We start from the raw sequence: 12,456 nt of genomic DNA, 5'->3' as shown, positions 1-12,456 counted from the left end.
TTCAGGAGGCTGCAACATATGGCGACTCTACCAACTTGGAGGAATACACAGCATCACGTGGCACATGTGGCAGGGCATCCAGGCCATCACCATCTAAAGGACAACTTCAATTGCCTGTGACAAAGATGCCTCCCTTCCAGATGCGCTGAACGACTTCTACGCTTGGTTTGAGGTGCAGAACGACTTGGTGGTGAGGAAGACCTCCCAACAATCAGGTGCTCTGTCTTACCATGGCTGATGTGAGGAAAACTCACGGAAGTCAACTCACGGAAGGCTGCTGGACCAGACAACATTCCTGGCAGAGTGCTCAGAGGATGTGCAGACCAGCTGGCAGATGATCATACTTGACTTCCTGACTGGGAGACCTCAGTAAGTCCGGATCTTGAACAGCATCTCCACCACCACGCTGAGCACTGGGCCCCCCCCCCCCCCACCAAGAAAGCCCAGCAGTGTCTCTACTTTTTTTAAGTCTGAGGAAAGCACATCTCCTACCCCCCATCCTAACAACATTCTATAGAGGGACTATTGAGAGCATCCTGAGCAGCTGCATCACTGCCTGGTTTGGGACTTGCACCGTTTCGGATCGCAAAGCCCTGCAGAGGATAGTGAGGACAGCTGAAGATCATTGGGGTCTCTCTTCCCTCCATCAAAGACATTTACAAAAAACACTGTATCCGCAAAGCAACCAGCATTGTGGAGGACCCCACACACCCCTCACACAAACTCTTCACCCTCCTGCCGTTTGGAAAGAGGTACTGAATCATTTGGGCCCTTACGGCCAGACTGTGTAACAGCTTCTTCCCCCAAGCCATCAGACTCCTCAATACTCAGAGACTGGACTGACACACACACGTGTCTTGAGTTGCACTTTGATTATTGTCACTTTATAACTGGCTGCTACCTCAGTAACTGCTATGTGCATAGAACACTATCTCAAAGTATGTTTTAGGCATTTTTAGAAATGGTCATCTTTTTGCACTACTGTGTACTGGTCAGCGCTGCACTGTCTCTCACTGTGTCTATTGTCCTGTTAATTTTTAGTAAATTATTCTACTGTCCTGTACTTTTTGCACACGTTTGCACGTGCACTATATATAGGTATGTTATTTAGTTGTGTAGTCTCGTGTGGTTCTGTCTTTGTCCTATGTAGCACCATGGTCCTGGAGGAACGTTGTCTCGTTTCACTGTGTACTGTACTAACTGTATATGCTTGAAACGACAATAAAAACCACTTGACTTTACAAAGTTTGAGGGAGTACTGCCATAAGACAACAAACATCACTGCTCTAAGTTTACTAGTTTTACTTTTCTCTACTGAACGTTTTCAATTAATTCAAATCTAGTAAAACAACTCAGTTGATATTTTAATAACCAACACTTTTCCCATTTGTATCCTGCAGATTTTCAATGACCCCATTCATGGTTCAATTGAGCTTCATCCTCTGCTGGTGAAGATTATTGATACTCCTCAGTTTCAGAGACTCCGTCATATAAAACAACTGGGAGCAGGATACTGGGTCTATCCTGGAGCATCACATAATCGCTTTGAACACTCCATCGGGTAGGGGATATGTAATTACCTGAAAATTATAAATGTAACATCTATTGTATTAAAAGCATTAAAAATCTTAAATGCACATTTATATAAGGAGTGGTTTGATTTGTTATTTTTTTCAATTCCTCAATAATAATAAATAATAATCAGACCAAACATTCAAATATCATTTATTAATCTATCAATCAAGTCATTTATCTATAATATTTTTCGTAAAGTAAACTGAGGTGTTGTTTGTGTGCTGAAGGGTGGCACATTTAGCGGAACGTCTGGTTAAGAGATTCCAAGAGAAACAGCCAGAGCTCAACATCACCAATCGAGACAGCTTGTGTGTCCAAATTGCTGGACTGTGCCATGATTTAGGTGAGTGTCACAAACACAGATACATTAGTACTTTAACAGCCATTCATTTTAAAGGTTTATCAATCACAGCCTATTAAGAGGAACACATCACTCCATGGTGCTTCTCTGAATCTCAGAAACATCAAATTTCAAAAGCACCAGCAGAAGGAACATACAGGACATGTGACTTGGTTCTTAAAATACTATCAAGGCATCTTCAAATCTTTATTATAAAATTAAAGAAATAACAGAGGGGCCACATGGGGTGGCCATCCCCTGGCACTACCACATGCAACTTTCTTAAACTAGTAAATTTACACCTGAACACGTATTTGCAAGCACAAGCTTTGTTGATGATAATGAGGCAGCATAAACACATTAAAATATAATAGAAACATTCATATTATTTTTATATCATATTTCATATCATATTTATATTATACAGCATACAATTGAAATACCTGCTTTAGCCAAAACAGCATTTAAATGTAACAAAAAGTTGCTTATTAGGAGTCATATTTCAAATTTCAATACTCTGAATCCTGGCTGCAAGTCTGGAAACAGTCCCACTAGTAAACTATGTACATGTTTATATAAAATAACATGTCAACTAATTAAAACGAAATGACTCACTCGTCTGAAATTTTATCCTCGGCTGGATCAAGTCTCTCTTCAAAATACAAATGTTCATCGGAGTCCCGCTCTTCTTCTGAGGAAAATGTTAACTCTTCCTTACTATCCAGGAGTTTTTTCACTTGTTTATCGTACTTGTTTTTAAGGCACCATGGGGGGGCATTCACCATTTGCATTGATCGTCTCAGCACATTAGCGTATGATTAGAGTGCTCTGCCCGTGGGTGCGATCACATTAGGGATAATTAGCTGAGCCAGGAAAACTGTACATCGCTTTGTTTCAAACAGATTGCATTGCATGAGAATATTTGTTTCATGTTTGTGTGATAAGTATTCGCAGAGTTTCAGTTCATTTTTGTGATGTGTTTCAGAAATATGCTCGTAAACACGGAGACTGCTGAAAGCTCACACTTTTAATTTTCTTTATTTTACAAAAGCACAAGATTTTGTTGTTATTGTGAGTGTACACAAATAAAAGTAGACCCATTATAATCTCTAATGATGTCTTACACTAATCTGTATGAACCAAACTGATGGAGAATTTTAAGTTGTTTCCGCCGTAATGACGGAAAAATCCAGCAGGACGCGCCGGCGCGTCCGTCGACCTCAGAGGGTTAAACAACATGATGCATCCACAGCGCCAACCAGTTCAGTATGGCAAGATTTAGTTAAAAGAATCAGTTTCATTGCTGCCCACAGCAGGAAATGGCACATAGAAAAATCAAACTGCATTACTCAAGTAGTGTTTTTACTAATCGAAAACTTAGAGGATTAATCGATTACTTGTGCACATGCCTTGTATAAATAGGCGTTTACTTGAAATAAAGGTCAAATAGGTTGTACTACATACTTTAATGTAGTTACACTGATTTCAATTATACATTTATGTTTATTTTTCTTAAGGTCACGGTCCATTCTCTCATTTGTATGATAACATGTTCATCCCAGAAGTCCAGCCCGGTAAGTGTTTTATCAATTCACACAGTGTCACTGATTATGGTCAACCGGGTGTATAATTAAGCACTAATTAATTAACAGGGGTTCATGCTTTTCAAATTACAAAACACTGTCACATTGAATTTTTTAATTAAAATTTAACAAAGAAAAAAAATAAATAAGCCACATACTTGGGTTTACATTTATAAATGAGTCAGTGGCTGTAGGATAATGAACAAAACATGTCTTATATCATCTCTGGTGCTTGTTTCTCTTTGTTAGGCTCCAAGTGGAAGGTGAGCATCAAAAATCTCAATATTTTATGATACAAATGTATTTATGATACAATTATGCAAAAGGTTTAATTGTCTTTTTGTCAATGTTTGCAAAATGTCTCTCATATTTGAAGTCCTCACATCTTATCTATAAGGAAACAGCAGCTAAATATATATATTTCTCATATATACTGTATAGTAGTTATTTCTACTGTACAAACTGCTGTATAAGGATCTTTTAAAATAAATCTTTTAAGAAAGTCCCTTTCAATGAATGTCAGTTACTGTACTGCACACTACTATATGCATGTACAGTTTATATTTCTGTTTGTTTGTGCATTACTTTCAGCATGAGGATGCCTCATTTGACATGTTTGAGCTCATTGTAGAAGAGAATGGACTAAGAGATGAGATGAAAAAATATGACATGAAACCAGATGAAGACCTTAAGTTTATTAAGGATTTGATTCTTGGGGTGAATACTTCAGCAAAAGAGGTACAAACTTAAATAAACTGCCATTGCAGAGCATGTCCACAGGTTATACAGTGTTTAAGTTGATCACATTATTTTCAATATTCCAGTGGCAAGGGACCAGGCCAAAAAATAGGACTTTCCTGTACGAGATTGTATCAAATAAACGGAACGGCGTTGATGTGGACAAATGGGACTATTTTGCACGGTAAATAAAACACATTGTAAAATAATTTTAAGGAAGATTTTATAACTACATTCTTTCAAACAACATTTTATCAAGCCAGCATCAAAGTTTGTCTTAATTATTTTCTCTTTTCTGTTTTTTTATGATCCAATTATTGTTGTCATTTTGTGATCTTAGTTTCAAGTAAAAACATTTCAGCGTAGTTTTTTTTCCAAATAGTTTTGAATCATTGTACGTTAATTTCTCTATCGTCATTATAATCATTTCTCCACCATCTTGATTTATTTTAAAGAGACTGTCATCATCTTGGCATTTCTAAGAGCTTTGACCATGAACGCCTGCTGAAGCTTACACGTGTGTGTGAGGTGGACATAGAAGAAATTCAAGAGCGAAGGCTGTTGATTTGCTTCAGGGACAAGGTACTTGATCACTTATACTCTGTAATTGACTTTGCACCAGAGTGCACTGGGAGTCTCACAACTTGTTTTATGAATCTGAACTTAAAGCATCCTGACACTGTTCAACTTTTAATGACAGCAAACATGCTTCCGTAATAATGCTTTAAATCTTTAATATCTTTTACGCCAGTATTGTAACTCAATATTTAGCAGAGGTGGGGACAAGTCACACATGGTCAAGTCCAAGCAAGTCTCAAGTCTTAACCATCAAGTCTCGAGTCAAGTCTCAAGTCGCAGTTCAGATAAATCAAGCAAGTCAAGTCAAGTCAAGGGTTCACCCTAAGCAAGTCAAGTCAAGTCCTGATAAGTTTCAAGTAAAGTAAAGTCACACTACTAAAATAAATAGAGGTAAATTTTTTCGATACATATTTATTTTTGCACAGAAAAGATGAACTTGTATACATATATTATGTATCTTATTTATTATACATTTGCTACATATTAATCATATGCATATCTGTGCATACATTAATATCTGAAAATAAAATAAAATTGTGTTTACACAAAACGTTCAGACATTAACATTACCTGTAAACATTAAAACAAATTTATTTTCGTATGCACAAACATTCTTTACATTTTTAAAAATAATGTAATTTAAGGAAAATCAATTTGCAAAACCACATTTATCAATCAAATCAAATCAAATCACTTTATTGTCACACGACCATGTACACAAGTGCAACAGTAGGTGAAATTCTTGTGTGCAGTTCCGAGCAACACAGCAGTCATGACAGTGACGAGACATATACCAATTACAGTAAACAACATACTTACACAACACAATTTACATATCAAATGTACACATACTTACACAACACAATAATTATATACAATGTACAGTAAACAATACACACAATATACAATAAGTGGGAGTATGTGAAATATATATATATATATGAAGTAGTATATTGAGGATGTTGAGAGTCCAGTGTGAGGTTATAGATGAATAAAGTGCAGTGCTAATTATTGATCGTGATAGATCAAGTGTTCAACAGTCTGACTGCTTGGGGAAAGAAGCTGTCATGTAGTTGGCTAGTGTGGGTCCTTTATGTGACCAAGTGTAAATGGAATCGTTTTGATAAATCAGAATCAGCTATCCGATCTGAGAAAATGCATGAAGTGGCCAGGTGTAACGTTAAACATAGGGTTGCCAACCACAACAGTTTTCTGTAGCCTTGTGCGAACTTATTCAATAGAATTAGACTTCTAGAATGTTCTTTCAAGTGCAAATAAATATAGATTTTTTAATTTAGTAGTTTTTCATATCATAGCCAACAAATGTCTTCGGAAACTCCTTTTCCTCGATTTACTGAAGCCTATATGTAAAACGCATTTGCAGCTGCACAGCCGTGTATATATCTATGCTGCATATATCTATGCCGTCTGGCTCGCTCATAGGCTGTGCTGCGGCAACTGCACAGCCAATGGCGCGAGCGCGGGTCAGAGCCCGCCAAGGGGCGCCAAGTCCCCGAATTTTGCATTAAAGCAGGTCTTCGTTCATTCATAGTCTGTCTGACATATATATTAGAATAGAAGCTATGTGTCTGTCAATTCATTGCACTGAATTGATACTCAAAAATACGGAACAAAGTGCGTTCCGTATCAGTTCAATACGGAACAAGACTTTATATTATACTATATATTATAAGTATTATACGGAACGGTTGGCAACCCTAGTTAAACAGCCCCTTAGAAATGTTTAGGCGCGTGCTAGTGATCACATCGGCGCCTCCATGTTCTCTTACGAGAGGTTCTCTCGTATTGCGTAAGCTAGCTTACGCTACGGGAAAGATTCATCTTTTCTGAGATATTGAAGCCAAAAAATTATCCTTAATTTTTGTATCCATTGTCAACGCAGTGCGGCAGCTGCAGACCTTGAGCGGGCTAGCTAGCGAGCTCATAGGTTGCTCTGTGGCAACTGCTGCAGCCTATAGACGAGCTTGGGCTGAACTCGCATCCAATGAGAGGCGTCACGCGCTCACTGCATCAAAGCCCGCCAAAATGGGCGTGACTAGAGTGCATATAAGCGTAGTTCGTAGGCTGGAACCCCGATTTTCATCTCTTCAGCGAAGCTCTCCGCATCGCTGACCTGGAAGCCGCGTCGCCGTTCGAGGGGCATCTAGCAAGCGTGGACAGCGCTAGAAGAAGCCGGCCGTCTCAGCCACCTTCAGCCATCCTGCGAGCTACGCCATCCGACGACGTATCCTTTTATTCAGCAAGCTAGTTCTCACAAACTATTCACAAAAAATGTCAGTCCCCTTCTCTCAGGCTACTACAGTGGTGAATTTAGCAGCCAACAAGCCGGTGACACTGCCCGCTTGCCTGCACTCAAACGCCGTTTTCACGGCGAACCAAATAAATCTTGTAAAGAGCAAACATGTCTTATGTGTAGAAAAAGTGCCCACAACCCAGTGTTCGCCCCTACACACAAGCATAACACATCCCGTGCCCCTATCAGAGCACACTCTCATAAAGCGGTTACGAACCGCTCGAGCGTCAGAGTTAATGAAGGCGCCCACAAATGCGTGCGCGCGCCCATTCTCTGCCCGCTCTGTCACACGACCAGCCCTATGTGTAGAAAATGTGCCCACAATCCAGTGTTCACTTCTGCACACAAGCACTGCATGTCTCGTGTCCCCACCAGAGCATGCTCACATAAAGCGGTTACGAACCGCTCGAGCGCTAGAGTCAATAAATGCGCCCACAAATGCGTGCGCGCGCCCATTCTCTGCCCGCTCTCTTACACGGCCAGCAACCATTCCTCTGTGTGTAAGTCCCGTGCCCATGACTATGCTTGCGCATCGCGTAACAGATGTGACTCTTTCCCCATTCAATCCAATCGGGAAGTCACTCACAAAACAGCCTGTTCATGCTGTCTGCGAGCAATCATGCATGAACACACTAAACGCGCTCAAACATTTTGTTCAGCGCTCTGTGTGCGGCAATCAGAGCGAATTGGCCATTCACCCTCTAGCGTTACGCTTCAAAGCGTGGGAAGCTATTCCAGGGATATCCAAGTGGGTGTTAAGCACAATACAACAGGGCTATTTGCTACAGTTCGATCGCCGCCCCCTCGCTTCAGAGCGCGGCTCGAAACCACTGTGAACACGGAAGCAGCGTGCATGCTTCGTTCAGAAATAGCAAGCCTTCTGTGCAAAAGGGCCATAGAAAAGTGCCACCCTCTCTGAGCGAGTCGGGGCTTTACAGCCGTTATTTTCTTGTTCCCAAGAAAGACGGCGGCCTCAGACCCATATTAGATCTCAGGGTTTTGAACAAGGTGCTTGCAAAAAGACCGTTCAAAATGCTTACAATCAGGAAACTCCTCGCGCATGTGTGCCAGGGGGACTGGTTTATTTCTCTCGATCTGAAAGATGCATACTTTCAGATTCAGATAAATCCCGTCACAGGCCATTCTTGAGATTCGCCTTCGACGGCCAGGTTTATCAATACACCGTCCTTCCGTTCGGCCTGTCCTTAGCACCCGTACTTTCACGAAGTGCATGGATGCGGCGCTCGCACCCCTGCGGAGTCAGGGTTTGCGAATTCTGAACTATTTGGACGACTGGCTGATTATGGCTCAGTCACATATGGAGCTTCTGTCTCACAGAGCAGTTCTCCTCAGCCATCTGAACAGTTTGGGTCTTGCAGTCAATTGGACCAAGAGCTCACTACAGCCCAGTCAGACCATTTCCTTCCTGGGAATAGAACTAGACTCCGTGGCAATGACGGCTCAGCTTATCTACACATCGCGCACGCCGTGTTCAGCGGCTAGCGCATCTTTTCAGATGAACAGCCTCACGCCTCTGAAGAAATTCCAGAGAGTGCTAGGTTACATGGCCTCAGCCGCAGCAGTACTTCAGCTGGGTTTACTGCACATGCGCCCGCTTCAGCATTGGCTAAACACCCGCGCGTCTCGCCGGGCTTGGGCCTACAGGCCGCCAGCCCATCAAGGTGACTCAGACCTGCATATCAGCTCTGCAGCCCTGGACAGTGGCCGAATGGTATCAGCGGGGAGTGACAATGGGAGCTGTATCTCGCCGAAAAGTCATCTCGACAGGCAGCGTCCAACACGGGTTGGGGCGCGGTCTGCGAGGGCTCTCCGGTTTTCGGCCTATGGTCAGTTCAGGAAAAGCTCCTTCACATAAATTGTCTGGAAATGATAGCGGTCGAGTACGCGCTCGTGCGCTTTCTCCCGATCATTCAGGGTCACCACGTCCTGGTCCGTTCGGACAACAGATCTGTGGTATCCTACCTAAACCGTCAGGGCGGTGTCAGATCCAGGAACCTCTTCCATCTGACAAAACGCATACTGAGTTGGTCCCAGTGCCACCTGCGCTCGCTGAGGGCGACGCACGTGCCAGGCCACCTGAACGACGGCCCGGACAGACTGTCCAGAGACAATATTCCCCCAGGGGAATGGTCCCTGCACGCTCAAACAGTCCAGACGTTATGGCACCTATTCGGCAGAGCAGAGATAGACCTCTTTGCGTCCAAAGAGGACATGTGGGGTGTCGTCGCTGCTCGTATTTCTACAAGAGCTGCTGGATAAGGGCAGATCCCCATCCACGCTCAAAGTGTATGTGGCGGCCGTTGTGGCGTTCGCTGAACCCCTGCACGGCCAGTCATGGGGTAAAAACGAGCTGGTCATCCGCTTCCTCAGGGGAGCTAGAAGGATGAATCCCCCGTGCCCCCCATCGGTTCCTATCTGGGATCTTTCTATAGTTCTCGAAACTATGAAAGCCCCCCCTTTCGAACCACTTCAATCCGTGGATTTGAAATACCTTTCACTCAAAACCGTTTTTCTGACTGCCCTGTCATCAGTCAAACGTGTGGGAGACCTTCACGCGCTGTCGGTCAGCGCTGCGTGTCTTGAGTTTGGACCAAGTGACTCCAAGGTCATTTTAAAGCCTAGACACAGCTATGTTCCCAAGGTGATCGGTACTCCTTTCAGAGCACAGGTCATTTCCCTATCGGCGCTGCCAGCACCGGATAGCGAACGCGACGCCAATCTCCTTTGCCCGGTCAGAGCACTGAGATTGTATACTGCGCGCTCTGCTGCTTTCAGACGCTCCGAGCAGCTTTTCGTTTCGTTCGGAGGGCGCACCAAAGGTCTCGCCGCCTCGAAACAGACACTATCTAGATGGATAGTGGACGCTATTGCTGCTGCATACGCGTCAAAAGACCTGCCATGCCCGTTGGGCATTAGGGCTCACTCCACTAGAGGCATGGCATCCTCGTGGGCATGGTCCAGCGGGATTTCCATTCACGACATATGTGTGGCAGCGGGATGGACTTCCCCTCCACCTTTGTCAGATTTTACAATATGGAAGTGCCCGCTCTGCAGGCAAAACTACTAGCGGTTTAATACGCTACAGCTCCCCTGGTGAGCTGCACTGATGGGACACATTCCACACAGACCGGCACCGCCGCTCTGTCGTTCCCTTCCCACTATGTGCTTATGTATTACACAATCAATGACCCGCATTCTTGCCGGCCAAATATTATTTCCCCACTCATAAGGGCTCCCCGGGTCCCCCTTAATTCCCTGGGGCTCATACAGTGGATGCTTGACGCGCACGGCGTTGACAATGGGTTCCCGTGAGCGTAAGATAGCTTACGCAATACGAAGAACCTCTCGTAAGAGAACGTGATCGGTTACCTAACGTAACCTCGGTTCTCTCTAGATGAGGGAACGAGTATTGCGTAGCCGGCCGTGCTCGCGCCACGAGCGACTTTTCGCTTCAGTCAATGAAAACCAGGGTTCCAGCCTACGAACTACGCTTATATGCACTCTAGTCACGCCCATTTTGGCGGGCTTTGATGCAGTGAGCGCGCGGACGCCTCTCATTGGATGCGAGTTCGCCCAAGCTCGTCTATAGGCTGCAGCAGTTGCAGCAGAGCAACCTATGAGCTCGCTAGCTAGCCCGCTCAAGGTCTGCAGCTGCCGCACTGCGTTGACAATGGATACAAAAATTAAGGATAATTTTTTGGCTTCAATATCTCAGAAAAGATGAATCTTTCCCGTAGCGTAAGCTAGCTTACGCAATACTCGTTCCCTCATCTAGAGAGAACCGAGGTTACGTTAGGTAACCGATACGTTAGCCTGTCATGCAGTGACGTTATGTGCAATGCTTTATAGTTTCCACACGCAGTCCACAAACTTGAAAATGCGCACATTTAATACATACATTATAACCTACATGTAATATTGAGCTGCCCGCTCATTTTAAGATGCCAATCAACATTAAAAAACTCAGGCTACGCCACTGTTATAGTCAAATTCCCCAATAAGTTACATCTATTTACGAGACGTAACAGTATAATGATAACGCCATGGTCACATTTCTAATAAGAAAAAAACATAATATGCCATCAAGGCCAAATTATGACAAACAGAAAAGATTAATTCATTACATTAGTAATCGTTATAACGTAGATCTTAGTGAAACTGACTATAAAGAGATTACTTTCTTACCTTTCCTTGTGGTTCTTCTTGATATGCCGAACGAAATTTAACGTTGTGGTTGTCGTGTCGGATATTCGTGCCTTGCATATTTTGCAACTGGCAAATCTTTTTTTATAGGCAAGGTCCAGTTCAAAGTCTGTATAGCCAAACGAGGCCATTTGTGGAGCTCGACTACTGTCTGCCATGTTTGGCGCGGTTTGAATTGAGCAGCACAGATGCCAATAGTGATGCTGACGTCACAATATATATATTTTTAATTAATTGTATTGCTGTTTGTTTATAATAAGTTCAAGTCATTGTCGAGTCTTCCACTTCAAGTCAAGTCAAGTCTCAAGTAACTTGTTCTCAAGTCAAAGTCAAGTCAAGTCATTTTCGTACTTTAATCAAGCAAGTCACAAGTCCTGAAAATTGTGACTCGAGTCAGACTCGAGTCAAGTCATGTGACTCGAGTCCCCCACCTCTGATATTTAGTAACTCTTTATGAATCTCCTAAAGCCTCAGAAGATATTATTCCACGAGTACAGTCTTCATCTCATCTGAGTGTACACCATTCAGATCACTCGTCACAAAAACACAATTCATTTCTTATATAGGTGTATGTAATGCAAATTAAGTAATGTATGGAAAATATATTCTGTTACAGTCGTGGTTCATTGTTTTTTCCTTCTCAAACAGGAGGCAGATAACATTTACGACATGTTTCGCACTCGATACACTCTGCATCGCCAGGCGTACCAGCACAAGACTGTCAATATAATTGAAATCATGTGAGTTATCTTATTATAAAAGGGAAATATAATGTTACTTCTGTTTTAATAATTGTTGTCGTGTTAGTTTCCTGTTCTTAGCCGTTTTTATTTGATTAATTTAGCAGACTGACAGACATCATGCTGTCACTTGATAAACTAAGTTTACATGTTGCTTTAAAAATGTTTACATTTGTTTCACTTTACATATTAGGATTAAAGAAGCCCTCTTATTAGCCGATGACCACTACAAGATCTCAGCAGCCAAAGACAACATGCCCGAGTACACCAAACTCACAGGTCAGTCGACCTTTTCATGAGCATCATATCTACAGATGGTACATTTCATGTTTTTTCTATATAATTCTTAGTTTCAGCTAAAAT

General features: G+C 42.7%; 1 protein-coding gene across 1 annotated transcript in view; it reads left to right on the top strand.

Moving 5' to 3' along the window:
• LOC127651989 (deoxynucleoside triphosphate triphosphohydrolase SAMHD1-like) overlaps positions 1–12,456 on the top strand; it is a 29,078-nt gene that overhangs the window by 6,547 nt on the left and 10,075 nt on the right. Inside the window, exons 4-12 of the mRNA XM_052138054.1 lie at positions 1,401–1,561; positions 1,803–1,918; positions 3,433–3,489; positions 3,748–3,761; positions 4,090–4,236; positions 4,323–4,420; positions 4,692–4,818; positions 12,002–12,093; positions 12,287–12,372. Of these exons, the coding sequence (XP_051994014.1) occupies positions 1,401–1,561; positions 1,803–1,918; positions 3,433–3,489; positions 3,748–3,761; positions 4,090–4,236; positions 4,323–4,420; positions 4,692–4,818; positions 12,002–12,093; positions 12,287–12,372 (898 nt within the window). The remainder of the gene's footprint in view (positions 1–1,400; positions 1,562–1,802; positions 1,919–3,432; positions 3,490–3,747; positions 3,762–4,089; positions 4,237–4,322; positions 4,421–4,691; positions 4,819–12,001; positions 12,094–12,286; positions 12,373–12,456) is intronic.

Source organism: Xyrauchen texanus, chromosome 11 (genome assembly GCF_025860055.1).
Source record: "Xyrauchen texanus isolate HMW12.3.18 chromosome 11, RBS_HiC_50CHRs, whole genome shotgun sequence".
In the NCBI taxonomy this organism is placed as follows: Eukaryota; Metazoa; Chordata; class Actinopteri; order Cypriniformes; family Catostomidae; genus Xyrauchen; species Xyrauchen texanus.
This window is presented reverse-complemented; position numbering and strand designations above follow the sequence as displayed.